General features: G+C 47.0%; 1 protein-coding gene across 1 annotated transcript in view; it reads right to left on the reverse strand.

Annotated features, from left to right (window-relative positions):
* LOC142574444 (uncharacterized) overlaps nt 1-16,012 on the reverse strand; it is a 103,926-nt gene that overhangs the window by 15,121 nt on the left and 72,793 nt on the right. The window contains exon 4 of the mRNA XM_075683520.1: nt 14,835-14,924. Coding sequence (XP_075539635.1) covers nt 14,835-14,924 — 90 coding nt within the window. The remainder of the gene's footprint in view (nt 1-14,834; nt 14,925-16,012) is intronic.

The following is a 16,012-nucleotide window of genomic DNA, read 5'->3' on the forward strand; positions in this document are numbered from 1 at the left end:
CTTTGCTGTGAAATCTTTAAACATTAAACCCACCAAGTTCCGGAATTGAAAATCTAAGGCATGACTTTGGAAATATCAATGCACCTTTAGCATGAAATGTTTATGAGACCTTTGTACCCATAAAGTTTCAGAATTGAAACCCAAGCGCTAAATGGTTTCCACGGTCTCCGCGAGATGCCGCGACGAGCCCCCTCGCCATCAAAACGCCTTTCAAACTTTGTGCTCGGATGGAGCTCCTTGGCGTTACGATGTGTGACTCGCAGTGCATGAGCGTTGCTGCGAAATCCAGCCCTATTTCGCAATGTTCGCACTGAAATGTCTTTTCGAGTGTGAAAAGGGCATTCTAGACATAATCGAGCATGATTTCCAGCGCCGGGGGTTGTTTTGGTTTGGCTCCCACTTTCTAAGGTTTTCGGCTGTTTTGCGAAGCCGACCAACGGAAACTATACCTTTTATGAAGCGGCAACCCAGGTAGCACAAAAGAGATACGTAACGTTTTCGTAGCGTTTATCCAAGACGATAAAAACGGGTTAAAGAAGACACGAATGAGAGAACTTCGGCGGGAAAACGTCGGATATCTCTGCTAATGTCCGGCTTAATTACTTTCTTGAGACGATCTAGAACAGGTCTGCAAGACGTATTCGAAAAGCTGGTCTATAAATAGGATTGGGAAAGACACAAGTAATCCCTTTGCTAAAACTATTCGTAACCAATTTCTAAACGTTTTTAGGACGTTATCAAAAAGCTGGTCTAGAAGCGGTCTTGAAAGGTTTACGATCATCTGAAGCTAATTTTCGCGGGTGACGGGCGCGATCAGACATCGTTGTTCAAAACACGCGTTTAGTTTCGCCTCACGCGACTGGCCTATGCCGCGCAGACGTCGTCAGCCGCGCCCGTTGGCACGGCCTAGGCCAATCGCGTGAGGGGAAACTGATCGGGCGTTTCGAACAACGATCTCCAATCGCGCCCCAGATGAGTAGAAGCGTCGGTGTTGACTGTAAGAGCCATGGCGCAGTGCCAAGCACTGTTCCCCGCATGGCCGGCGCATCGTCTACCAAGTCGCACGAAAATGAGCCTGTTAGGAATAATAAATCATTAATACCGCCTTTAGTAAGCTACGATGCTTACAACCACAATGGGAATGACATCCTGCAAAGAACAAATGGCCACGTCTTGCCAGGTGGCCAGACCAAGCCCTTCATGCCAAGAGTGCATGAAATGAGAACATTGTGACAAAGCAAGAACACTTTATTAAAATGTAATGCTTATGCAAGGTTCGAACAAACTGTGTGAGAACTGCAAATAGAAATAAAAGTACATCAACAATGACAAAAGTCGCAGAAAGGATTCGTAATGAACTCGAAAGTGAACATTCACTAGCACATAAACAAAATTCCAAGTACACATACAAAAATGAACAGAAAAACCTGGAGTGTACTAAAGTGTCTAATTTATCATAGTAAAGTGCGCGTGCTATTAGATGGACTAGAGTTATGCAGAAGCGACATCGGAGCCAATGGAAGAAGTAGACTGAAAAATCCAAGAGTATGAATTGGATGGTAACTGCCTCCAAGCAATGTTACCAATCATCTAGAAGCTTGAAAAGAGCACAAAAAGAAATAACACCGCATACCATCACAAAACAATCCTGTGACAGAAATTTAAAAAAATGCGAACAATGCAAAATTGGAAATATTGCCTTTAGGATATATCAAAGAAGGTAATGGCGAGAAAAATAACCATACAACAAAAAAGCAATAAAGTGAAATTAGTACAGAATACTTAAATGGGGGATTCAGTGTAACAAGTGAACACTATTGTAGCACAGCGAACGATGAGACTGTAATGCTGCATCTTGCCACTCCAGAACGTGAGAAATGAATATGCAAGCCTCATATTAGAAACTTACATAAACATGGAAATAAAATGGAATGCACTGGAAGCTGCATTTGTGTAACAAAGGAAGCAATGGTCATAATAAATAGTAAGTGTTTTATCTAAAAAGCCCTTTACAAGAGGCAAAGTTGTACCTCTCTGGCAAAAATAAAGTTGCAACGAATAATTTGCAAACCAGCAAATACATTAATTAGCACACTGACATGTCACACTTTGCGCACATCTCCAGTCTCCTAAAGTAAAAAAAAGCACTCTGAATGAGAAAAACGTTTAACACATGTAGCCCAGAGCAAATTCTTTGCCAGTTCACGCACACTTTCACATCCAAAAACATTTGCCACAAAGTCCAGGCACAGTTCCACTGATGTTTACCAATTCACCCCCACTTTCACGTCCAAAAATATTTGGCACACAGTCCAGGCAGAGCTTCATAGATAAACAGCTTGAGAGCACCCTACTGATTATTGTGCAGTCCCGCTGCTGGAAATAGAACTGCCGCACATGCTGGTAGTGGTTTCAATCTAGACACACTTGCTGCCCTGGACAGGTATGTTCAGATATCTGCACTGGTGCTCCATTTTGTCGAAGTAGACACATTGATGCACTACGCTGGTAATTGAAATGCTTTGAATGCACAAGTATTGGCTTCACCAGAGAGACTTGCCCACATACCACCACTGGCATATATATGCACTTGCTCTTCACTCAGTAGCATTGAACTTAAAGTGTTCCCTATGTGGGAGCCATGTGTAAAACCGGTGTCACACGACCACTCTCGATCGCGATCAAGCCCGATCCGGATCGAAATTATCGATGCGACTGGCTCACTCTCGTAGCTTGCGCAGAGGAGCCATCACGACCGAGAAATTCGATTTGTAACGGACTGGATAGCGGCTAAAAGAGCCCCGTGTGAAACCGGTATCAAATAATGCACAGACGTACGCTAGGAAAATGTGTTGCACAAGGACAAAGAACTGCGACATGCCCTGTTGTGCAAAGCGCGCGAACAGAACACATGTATATATATATTAAAAGAAACTGCGAGAGCGCTTCGCGAACTCCATGCGCACACATGGCACCCGCACGAACTCGGCAGGCCGCCGTAAAGCGCGAAGGGCGCACAGCGTACATTCCGACACATGTCCCAAACTGCAAACAATCGTACTACCTAAAGCACACAAGTTATTTTATACCAAGGGCATACTCCACTCACGTATGCAGTATGCACAAGCGAGTTATGCAGCGTACATGCTGCATCCATTCGTCAAATAGTAAAATTGATAACAAGCACAAAGCTACAAGGGACTCAATACATTACTACCATTTGAGGCGTCAAATAAAATCGAATTTCGCCGTTTCATATATTGTACAGAATATATGGACACATGTGGTACCCGGTAATACCATGAAATACCCATCACGTGGGTAAAGGGGGCGAAAACACAATCGAGAACCTGAAGCGCAAACGATAAAAGCACGGTATGGTGCACGCAAAATTCTGTCAGTGCGCTGTAGCGCGAGGGAAGAAAATAGGGCGAGCACTTGACCTCACATTTTGGGATACCGAACTAGTAGTGAATCATTAAAAAAAAGCCTGTTTGAACCAGTTCCCTTGTCTGCAACACTCTTGCTAAACGGGAGACTAAAATACCACGATGATGGCTCTATTGCGGAGATCGGCAAGGTGCGCACAGACAGAAATTTTGCCGCCTTTCTTCGCATTCTGCAAAATGCTTTCTTGTTAGGATCACGCATAGCGGCCGACCCCGACGCTAGGGACACACAGGCACGATTTCGTCCCTCTAACTTTCGTCCTTATACTGCCCTTAACGCCTTAATTACAGCGTCAGTGAAAAGGCGCCTCACATAACATGACAATGAACTTGAAGAGCTGATTAGTGCCCTCCACTCCGCGCCCTCCAATTGAAAACACTACTGATTTCCAAATTAAACTACACAAACAGATCGCACAACCCAAACTAATCACAGAACGTCGTTTTCTTGACGGCAAAATCCTGCAACACTTACATGACAAAGGGCAGCGGCAGCACATTCAGAACAGCCGCTATCATACCACAGCGCAATGCAAGTGCCATAACGTTATTATGCCCGACTCAAACAGATCGCACAACCCAAACTAATCACAGAATGTCGTTTTATTGACAGCAAAGCACTGCAACACTTATATGACAAAGGGCAGCGGCAGCACATTCAGAACAGTCGCAAACAGACCATAGTGCCATGCGAGTGCGATAACGTAACTATGCCCGGCTTCGCGAATAACGTGGCCGCCTTGATCACATAACAATTGAAAACACTACTGATTTCCAAATTAAAACCACACAAACATATCGCACAACCCAAACTGATCACAGAATATCGTTTTCTTGACAGCAAAACACTGCAACACTTACATAGCAAAGGGCAGCGGCAGCACGTTCAGAACAGCCGCAAACACACCACAGCGCAATGCGAGTGCGGTGACGCGACGACGCCATGACGACGCGACTATGCCCCGGCTCGCCCGGCTGCCCGGCATCACGAATCACGTGGCCACCTTGGTCACATGATTTGACGACGGTATCGCCACCTTGCGCAAGGTTGGATCGCGTTGATGGGTTGTTGAATATTGTAGAAGCCGCTAAAGAGGCTGACGCGCCGTGGCGTGGCGGTGGCGTTTTGAGTCGTTTGCAAAACGTATTCACCCCTCGTTTTTAAGCTGTCTGGCTTCCAACGTTATCAAAACGTATTCACCCCTCGTTTTTAAGCTATCTTGTTTGGAACGTCTTTGATGCGTCGATTTTGGTCAAAAATCCGTTTCAGACGTTGAATCCCTTAATACGACGTTTTCAAGACTTTGTGTGCTACCTGGGAAGTTCCTAGGATTGCGCAGATAGTTGACTCTTATCGGTGGGTGGACTTGTCACCATTTTGTGGCACCTTGAATCTCCGACCACGCCGCGAGAGCGCCAATCCTAACGGGCTACGTCTACTTACGGCGAGGTAGCGCGAGAAGGCGTAGGCCTAATCCTCCCCACCCCCTCCCGCCGGCGCGGACGACCGGCGTTCGAAGCGAACTACTGACCAACAGAAACCATGCCCGGGACCTTAGCCGTCGAGGGGATGGAAATCGCCCCGGAGGAGCTCGATGAAGCGGGATGGACGACCGTCCTCAGCAGCAAACGATAACAACCAACGAGTACGCCGTCATATAGCGGGCAACAAGTCAGCAAGAAGATGCCGGCTGGCAGCCGCACGGCCAACTCGCCCGCCAAAAGGTTCATGAAGCAGGTAACGGCAGCCTCGAGGCTACCGAAATTATTCCAAGGATCAAATCAAGATCATCGTGCGCCCCAAGGGAGGCCTCGACGTTTCCAAAACGGACGTCATACTCCTCGCCCAAGCCCTGGCCGTGGCGGCGGCCTCGACGGAACGGAAGGCTGCCGAGGACACCGTGTGCCCAAACAAGATGCAGAACATTTTGGTTATCTCTGCCCCTCACGATCAAAACGCGATCGCATATGCAAGAATCAGCAAGATACATACTAATCTCGGCGCCTTTGAGGTGTAAGCCTACATTTCTGCCCCTGATGACACGTGTAAAGGTGTAATAAGGAACGTCGACCCTTCATTTGACGAAGGAGCCCTTAAGCGGATGATCCTTAACCCAAGAAATTCTACATTAGAAGTCAGCAGAATTAAAAACACACAAGTAGTTATACTCTTCTACGGCGTGCGAGTGCCCAACATGGTCATGTGTGAAACCGCCATCGTTCCGTGCTTTCTTTTCAAACGGCAGGTGGATGTATGCTACGCGTGTGGCCACGGGGGTCACTGAGCCGATGTGTGCACCCCAGTAATGAAGAGGAAAAAAAGAAGTGCTGCGGCTGTGGGAAAATGAAGACATCAGAGTCACAAGAGGAGGGACACCTATGCACACCGAAATGTGAAGCATGCGGCGGCCCCCATATCACCGGGGATAGGGCATGCAAACAACGCTACCTAGTCCCATATATGGTTAGGCGTCGGCGTCGAAGGCGACGACAAATGTTGCGAACAGTACAGATGGCTAGCGGCGATGACATCAGTATCTCATACGCACAGAGCTCGGTGACACCTGCGGCAGCATATAGTGGCTCCACCGTGCGAGCCCGCTCACAATAGAGGGGGCGCTCTCGCTCCAGGAGGCGAACCCGCTCAGGGAAAGGCGGGAAATCCAGAGCATCCATATCGAGATCCCGGTCACGGTCTCGCTCCCAGCCCGCGAAACATGCAACGTGGGCCGACAAAGTCAAGGGCACCGGCACAGCGCCGTCGATGGGAAAGGAGACTACGACGGCCAAAAGAGCAAGTGGTGAAGCACAGTCAGAGGGAGTGAATGATCCCCCGAATCCAATCACTTGAGGCAGAAAATCAACAGCTCTGGCGTGAACTTGCAAAGCTTAAAGAGGCCTAATTAGCATTAGAGGGCAAATCTCGAACCGCAGTGACGATAGAATTAAAGATCTAGGCCGACTTTCTGGCAAATCCAAGTGTAAAGCTCCCAACGCCGAACCGGTGAGCGAGACAGAAGAGGAAGGGGCTGAGTCGAGCGAAGCCATAGCTACCGCCGCTGATCCTCCTGCCAAAATAAACAGCAGAGGCAAGCTAGCTGCCATAGAAAAGACCCTAGGACGCATGATGGAAATGCTCTCCGGGATGGAGACGAGATTAACTCAACTAGAGAGACCCTAGGTCCAAGCCAAAGGCAGGCTTGCGGTGTGGACAGTGCAGAATCAAGCAAACCCGAATCCCGAAAGTGAGGCTAAAGGGCTCATTCATCATTCTCAGTAGGCAAAATGGCGAACGCGAATAGCAACAATCTGAAAATCTGGCAGTGGAACTGCACAAGTTTCCAGAGGCGCAAGGCCCCGCCCCATTGGGACAGCTTATCAGGTCTATTGCGGACAAGCAGCGTTATTTTGTTGCAGGCAACGCTATGTAAAGCTGAAATTTCCCTCTCGGGGTACCGCACGGTCGCATACAGGAGAGAAAAGGGCAGAGTTATCGCTACCCTAATCAGAAAGAAGATCTCGTTCGTTGATCACGAAGTCCGCGCGTACAAAGCGGGCCTCAAGGCCCAGCTAATAGAGATCGTACCCAACATAACAATGAATTCCAGCAATTTCATTCTCAACGTGTACAGCACAACATCGGACAGGAAAAGAGAATTCAAAACATTGCTAGGCACCACGTCTAGGGCGGCGAGAAGCGCGCCTCTCGTTGTTGCGGGTGACTTTAACGCACCCAATGCGGAATGGGGGTACGGTTACAAAAGTATAAAAGGGACGAACTTGGCCTTGAACGCTGCAGAGCTCGGCTTAATACTCGTCAAAGACCCAAGGCTCCCCACCAGATCCGGTAATTCGGTCAATCGAGACACGACTGCCGATCTCACCTTCCTCCGAGGTATCGAAGGCACGTGGGACAACCTCCAGGGGGGGGGGGGAGGGGCTAGGCAGTGACCATTAGATACATAAAATTTTGTTGCGTGTCAAACCCAGACCACCCACGAGATATGAGTATGTGAACTGGGACCTGTTTCGAAAAATAAGAAAATGAAACAGTCCCGCAAGACGAAACGTATACAGATCTGCTACAGAATCTGAACATGGCGGCGGTTAAAGGAGCAACCAAAGAAATCATTACGGATTTTGAAGTTCCTAAAGTGAACTCGAGACTTGCTCACCTTCTTGAGACCAAACACGCCCTCTCAGCCAGGTGGAAGACCCAGAAGCTTAATCATAGACTCTGATCGAAAATCGCGCTTCTTAACAAGGAGATTGAAACCTATTCGGCCCAGCTCGCCCGGAAGCAACGGGATGAGACGTGTACCGAAACGAACGGGCGTATGCGAAGAGGGAGGAAATGGAGCTTACTGAAAAGTCTCGTCAACCATAAACAATCTAACGACACCCTTAGCCTTTCAACGGATAGGCTCATTAAGAAGCAAACCGCATTAGGTCTCACCGACAGGGAATTAGCCAACAACTTAGCATGTACTTATCTCTTCCATCCAAAGACGCGGATCACCCGGCAGAGCGTGTGAACTAAATGGGATTCTCAGCACCTGATCTAGACGAACCTTTCACCGTGTCAGAGATCAGACACGTTCTCTTCAATCTAAATGGCAGATCAGCCCCGGGACCTGATGGAATCACGAACAAACTACTCAGAAACCTATACGATTGGGCAATCGAGATATTCACGGCCAAAATAAATGAGGTATGGAAAGGTGGACAGGTCCCGATAGACTGACGTACCGCAATAGTGGTACTCATACCCAAACGAGGAAAAACTCCACATATAAATATTCTGCGGCCTATTTACCTTACAGCATGCATCGCCAAGGTTGCGGAGCAGCACGCGATACATAACAGGCTCACCGAACATATTGAACACAAGGAGCTCTTTAGACACAGCCTAATCGGCTTTAGACAGGCGTTGTCCACACAGGACGCTATGCTTTTGCTTAAGAAAGCAATATTTGACAACCCTATTTGCGACGTGAGAAGGATCCTCGCATTGGACCGCTCCAAGGCCTTCCACAGGGTCGCGCATAAACGCATCCTGACGGAGATTTCGTCTCTCAACCTGGTCCAGCGGTTTCATGATTACACCATATCTTTCCTCGTGAATCGGAAGGCACACCTCTGACTAGTAATTGTCACGGGAGGATTCTCCGAACTAGGCACCTTCGGCATCCTGAAGGGCTCGGTCCTCTCCCTACTCTTACTTAATATAGCCATGCACAAACTCTCCACTCGCCTCGCTGCAATCCCGAACGTGGGTCACGCCATTTATGCGGACGATATCACGATCTTGGTGCCGGGTGCATCGCTAACCATGCTCGAACACTCGTTACAAAGCACGTTGGAGGCTACCGACGATTTCTTTCAAACACGGGCCTTGAACTCTCCCCCGCTAAATCAAAGCTACTGTTATATCGCCAGTCCAGAGAGCGGGTCATAAATCTTGCGCCTCTGGAAACTCTTCCGATAGAAATTCGAGCTAAAAATGGGCATCCCATACCGAGGATGGACTCGGTCAAGATTCTAGGTCTCCTCATTGATGCCTAGGGCTGTAAGTCGACGGCTCTCAACAGGCTCACTGGACAGACTAGTAATGTCCTAAGACTTGTAGCCCGCGTCTCAAATCGAAGCGGTGGTCTCAAAGATGACAATTTGCTCCGAGCTTATGAGGCATCCTTCCACAGTCATGTTATCTACATCGCGCCGTACCATAATTGCGGTAAAGCGGAAAAGGCCAAGCTCGACTCCCTGATCAGAACCGGCCTCAGTGCTCGGCCTTCCGCAGTCCACAAGCACTGAGAAGCTGCTGGAGTTAGGACTCCATAACACCATCGATTAGCTAATACAAGCTCACACAGCGGCTTAGATAATTAGACTTTCATCCACTAAGCCAGGGATTAAGATTTTAGAAGAAGCGGGCATCCAACCCATACATGAACCGGCGACCAAGGTTAGCTTGAACCGGGAAACCAGAACTCGCATCATGGTTGAGCTCGTATCACGAAACACCCATCCAGTGCATAGCGAGGGTAGAAGATTCGCGAGAGCCAAGTCCATCTTTAAAAAGATCAATCAGAAGAAACTAGATGCCCTCTTTGTCGATGCTGCCATATATGACAGTGGGGATAAGTTCGCTGTATCGGTGGTAGACGCGGGAGGCAACCTGGTCAATGCAGCCTCTGTTTGTACGAAGTTTGCCCATGTGGAGGAGGAAGCGGCGATCGCTCTGGCTTTTCACAGCTCAAAAGTTCCCGCTATCGTCTTCTTGGACTCGCGCACGGCGGTTAGATCCTTCTCGTCCGCCCTCGTATCGGAACAGGCGTAACAAGCACTTCAAAAGACTAAGGAGAGCAGCGAAGTGGGATACCAAATCTCGTGGTTCCCAGCCCATCTATATAGTTCAACTAATCCGCTTGGATGTAACCCTAACGAGCAGGCCCACCGGAGAGCACGCGATTTCACGCACCGCGCTATCGCGGGTCAACATCCACAAAGATCCATTATGTACTTTCCACGAAATTGATTGCCATTATCGACTAGGCAGGAGCACATTTCCACCTCTTCACCCCAAATTGAACAAACCTCAGGCTACCACACTCAGACTCCTGCAAACCTCTTCGTATCCCCCTCCTCGGTCTTTTAATAAGATATATCCTGAACACTCACAGTCATGCCCCAAATGTGGTCATGACTCATGCTCTTTTGACCACATGCTGTGGCTGTGCCCAGCCCTTAACGCCTCTCCACTCATCACGAAAGATCATTGGCAGGAATCTCTCAAGAGCATCAATCTCCACATTCAACTCCAGGCTGTCCAGAGGGCCCACGACATTGCGGCGGGAGTTGATCTCCCGGTCCCATCGTGGGCGGAGCCACCGACTTGATCTTCGGGAGTCTCCGGTTTGGGCTCCCCAAGATCTCAGTCCCTCAGGACTCAAATAAAATTCTTGTCATGTCATGTCAGGGGGGGGGGCTGAAGCCCCTTAAGCCCCCTCCCCTGGCTCCGTCCCTACTCCCTACCAGTAACGTAGTTAGTTCATTGTTGAATAGCATTCGCTCCACTATATGTAAATTCTATACTCCCCCCCCCTTATGTAATGCCCTATTAAGGCTCCTTTAGGGTTAGTAAATAATGATGATGATGAAAGCCCGAGAAATGTCACTTTAGTTTGAGTGAATTCTCCTTCCTCGGCCACGTCGTCAGTCACGAGGGTGTACGACTTGATCCAGCCAAAGCAGACGCTGCGGCACAGTTCCCCACACCGTCCGACAAGAAGGCGGTGAGGCGCTTCTGGGGGCTGTGCGCCTATTACCGACACTTTATTGCGAACTTTTCATGTATTGCTGCACCGTTAACGTTTCTGACACGCGGTGATGTTCCCTTTCTGTGGGGGAAAATGAGCAAGTAGCATTAAGCGAACTACGTGAACGCCTGCAAACGCCTCCTATTCTTGCGCATTTAGACCAGCGTGTTCCTACAGCACTTCACACGGATGCGAGCAATGTTGGTCTGGGTGCCATACTGGTGCAGTGGCAAGACGGCATGACAGTCCTGTGTCGCTTTCTTGTGAAGCTGCCTTCTTGTAACTGCCTTCTTAAAGAGCAGGTCACGTGCGTGGTACCGCTGAGATCTCCTGTTATTATCTACGCGCTGACACGTCAAGCAAAAATCATTTACGTAATCAATAGCAGCATATTCTGGCCGTACAGATCCGCCAAAAAGCCTTAGGTGGACATAGCTTGCACAACGTTTGTTTCTATTGCTAATGGCAACAAAAGGAACATACGCTCCGGAAGCGCGTATCTGCAGAACTAGATGAGTGCGCAAAATTACAGTCCCAAGTGCACCGTCACGGTTTCCTGGCTTTTCAAATTAAAATTTAAAATTAAAAGGACAATAGTTAATATGAATTAATTAACCATTCAATTATAATTTATCAAGCATTACTTCGTCATGCAAAAAAAATAATTCTTGTTGACTACGGATACTATGCAGTCGGTATGATTCCTCTAGAGCTCTTGGCTTTTTTTTAAAAAAAATCTTGGTCCAAGTTAACTTGGACATAACTAGTGAATTGATTGTAAATGTGAAGTTTCTTCTAAATTTGACGTCACCCGTGGTCAGCGTTATGAGGGACCTTTGTCTATGTGCCCATTTCTTTCGTCACTGGGACCTCTTGTGCGTGCAAGAGCTTCATGTAATGGCATTATGCTCCGGCATAAGGGACTTTACTCAAACTGGCTGAAAGACTGGCAATATTTCTGCCTATGCAGGCGTCATATTGACACGTGTACTTGTTTGTCTTTATCGGGCGACACGTTTCACCCCCTACAAAATGTTATCGCACAGTGCAGGACGCGCCTGCATGCATCGGAAGTTTCTGGAATGTTATCAATGCTTCTATCCGCTGTCTGTTGTCGCCGAACCTTGTGTTATCTGATTTCATCGCGTGACGCGAATGGTGTAGAACTTTGTGGAAGGCATGCAGGTCCCAACGATTAGTCTGGAACATTCGACGACTGCTGTATAAAAGCCGACGCGCTTGACCCGCTGATCAGGTTTTCGACGATCGCCGCCCGCGTTCACCGCTATCGTTGTGCTATAAGTGTAGCCTGTTTTGTGGGCACAGGCTCGCCCAATAAATGTTTTGTCTTTCACAGTATTGCTGCTGTGTTCTTCATACGTCACTACACGTGACAGTATCGTTGTTACTTTGTCACTCCTACAATTTCGAACATTTGTTAAAGAATGTTCAATGTCCATGGAGCTAAGTAACGTACTAAATGCACCAAACAGTCTGCCTTGGCGCTTTGGGGCTCTCCGTGAGGAACGCTCAGGAGTTGTTTTTGTTCGAGTGAAAGTTCTTTGAATTATATGTGAACCGACCTGAGTACCACGCAGAGCGCAGAACGTGGACACATGACTTGCCAAAGAGAGCCTTTCGACATAAAGCAGCGTGGAATTAAGCCTCAGACGACACTCGTGCAACCTCCAAAACTCCGGCAGAATCCATCTCCCGATGAATGTCGACATTAATGCGGATGGCGACTAAGCAGTGCAGTGACGCACGACACTGCCGCCGCAGAGAAGCGTTATCTGTAATGCCTAAGTGCAGGCGGGTTCCCTTCTCGCGCATCCCATTGAACACGCGGCGCCATTTAGTGGAGACTCCACGAAGTGTGCGCGTGGAGCGTGTGCGAATGTATTGTGAGCGCTACTTGTGCATTTCCTCTTTCGCAGTGCACGTACCCAGCATCACCACTCGGGGTGGCAGCAATGGGTCGCACGCTCGCTCGAATAATGTGGTTACCTGCGGCGTAACCATTGGCTTCTGATATGTTCAGACAAGATTGTCTCAGTATATAAATTTAAATAAATATGTAACGTTATAAATATCAAACGCGGGTACGATGTCATCCAGTACCGTGTACATTTCTTCTATAATTGTTTTCTCATTGAAAAGCGGCACATACCAAGGTGCACATGCCAACTTCGCCAACTTCGCGTTAAACAGGTTCATTGAAGAGCGACAGATACGCAGTGGAACCTACCCAGTAACCTAAGTTGACGTGAACAATCTTCACTGAAGAGCGGTATAAACATGCTCAGTGACACATACCCAGTGACACCAATTGGCGATGGCTGGCCGAAATTGAGAGCGCGTAAATGCTTAGCGGTTTACATGCTTGCAAAATGAGTGCATTCGAATCATATTTTTTTTGAGTCAGCACGGAAAACGATGGCAACACAAAAGGGAAGGACAGAGGAAGATCGCTGTCCAACAACTGAAGTTTATGAAGAAAAACGTAAAAAAACGTAAAACCTTGAATGACTACAGATGTGCGTCCGTATCAACGCCTGATAATACAAGCCTGCGCATTTGAGCTGGTTGGTTAATAACATGAGCGCAGACAGTGCAAGAATAGAACGTGAGAGAAGGAGAGACAACAGTGCCGACTGAGAGCCAAATGCCTATTAGTAAAGGCGAATGCCTTCAGTGGCTCATACCGCCGATGGCCTTGAAAAAACGCGCCGTCTGGTCCAAAGGAACAGAGCTGTCATGATCCGCAGTGGCTCAAGCCACCCTAAGCAACCAAAAAAGGCAATGGCTCATCCCCCTCGTAATGTAGAGGCTACAAGCATTCATGAAAGTGAAGCGTATAGTGCATGCGTTCACTGGAATCAGGCATACAACGTACAGCAACGCGAGGTCTTGTCGAGTGGTACCAAAAAATCCTAGTGACCTTCTCAATGGCTGTACCCCCTGTAACAAGCAAAAAATGCAATGGCTCATACCCTAGTAAGGCTGAGGCTACAAGCGCTCTACTGTGCTTTCCTGGACTTACGCTGAAAACTTTCTGCTAATGTTGACTGAGTTTTGCAGCACGTTTGTGCCATAATTTGTTAGAAATTTTACGGCAATCTTCTTTCTTTTCCAGGCGTAGAAGAATAGCCCGCGCCACCTAAAGGCGCCTACCCCTCATATTAAATCGGGTGGCTAAAAATAAAAACATGCTTGTCCATATTGTAACGCTTCGTAGAATCTCAAATGACCTGAAAGATACTTTGAATAATACCGATTTCCACAGCGCGCCGTAATTCATGTAATAATTTTTATTAGTATTACATAGGCGCATCCATTCGTACTCCATAATGCATGATAGAAACTCGTTACATTGGACTTTCGGCACCTTTCAGGTTTCCACACAAATGGTTGAACTGATGTCAGTAATGAATAATAGAAAAAGAAACGTATTTTGATTTCAGATTAGACTGGCGATGCTCTACTGGTAGAGCATCGCACGCGAAATGCGAAGGTTGTGGGTTCGGTTCCCACCTGCGGCAAGTTGTTTTTTCAACCACTTTAATTCCCAGTACTTTATCGTTTCATTATTCCATTTTATTAAGCACAAGTAATTTCCCCTATGTTGTCCTTGGTGTCAGTGTTTGTTTGCTTCTTACGTTATATATATATATATATATATATATATATATATATATATATATATATATATATATATATATATATATATATATATATATATATATATATATATTGGCGCTGCGGACTCCTAGCTTTCGTTCCACGCGCAAGCATTCCAGGGAGAAAGACCGATTCGCCGTGGTGATTCACTCGCGGCGAGGCTGGTTAAACTGTCAAGGCTGTCTTCGCATCGAGCTGTGCTCTTCTGAAGTGCTTAAGCCCTCGTGCGGAGCCGCTGCTCGGATCCTGCTCGCTGCGTTCGCGGGATTTTCAAACAAGTTCGAGAAGGGCGCGCGCGCTTTGCTTGCGCTCGTCTCTCTCTGTATTCCACTGCCTGGCGGTAAATATAGCAGCGTGCTTTGCTTGACGCTCGCAGCCTTACCGATACGAGGAGCGTCAGGTTGACCTTGAAGAAACCGCAGGCGTTCAAGCACATTTGGTCCGAGTCCAGGCAGTCATGAAGGAAGCGGACCTGGGTAGGGGTGGGGAAGCAAATACACGTGGTTGATTCCGGGTTAGCTAGGTTTAATGGCGGAGAGATTCATGGCTTAGAGTTCATTGTTATTGGAGAAACTAGGTGCTGAAAGATTGCAAAGCGAAAATAGAATGATAAAAAAAAGAGAAACATTAAACCGACGAAGGAGGCGCGGGAACAAAAGGGGTAAAAATGTGCAGGTCCTAGCATGCCGATTTATTAGCAATGCGGTTTGGCTCATGTTTTACGACACATATTTTGCCAATGAAATACTTATAATATGTAAAAATTCTCGGTTTCAACGATGGATTACCAGACGCGAAACAATTCTTGCATTCGAAACAAGTCATGTAATAGCTTTTACGTTTAGTTTGTTATGGTTTAGGCTATTAGCTTTTTCATAAAGATCAGTGGTAATGGCTCGATTTGACACAACTAGAAGTATGCGACTTCCTCACACGGCGATACAAAATGATATTTCGCAAAATATTCGTGTTACGCACAGCGTATATAGACACCCAAAAGAGAGTTCTCAGCTAGCGCTCGAATTCCCATGCACTTAGCACACCTGCTACGCAATTTCTTCAAGGGCTAGACACAGTATTTAGGTACGTTTACCATGTTGCTATTAAACAGGCAGCAGTGTAGTGAGCGTTTAACACATTATATTTTTTCACTTTACGGATCGATCAGGAATTGGGTATAGAGAATTGCCATCTATAATTTATTGGGAGTGTTATCTATTTGTAAAGTTTCTCTTTAATAGTTCTCGAAATTTAGAATTGTTCCTGAATTTTTGCGAAATATTTCTTGGTCTGAATCGAAACCGTCATCACCGTAGAGCGATGACGTTTTCTTTGGAATGTATTAAGTTACGTATTATCTCTACGTTCCGGAATATTTGCATAAAGAAAAAATAAGTTAAAGCGATTGCGTGAGCATCCTCGTAATCGTTGTTCAGTACTAAACGCTCTTATTTCTTTATAATGCCTTGTGTAATAATTAAAAGATGCATGAAATGCCAATTCCACTTCTTGCATATCTAGAGAAAATGCCTGCTTCAAGTGCAATTCTCTTGAAGTCAT

The sequence above is a fragment of the Dermacentor variabilis genome, chromosome 3, assembly GCF_050947875.1.
Source record: "Dermacentor variabilis isolate Ectoservices chromosome 3, ASM5094787v1, whole genome shotgun sequence".
NCBI lineage: Eukaryota > Metazoa > Arthropoda > Arachnida > Ixodida > Ixodidae > Dermacentor > Dermacentor variabilis.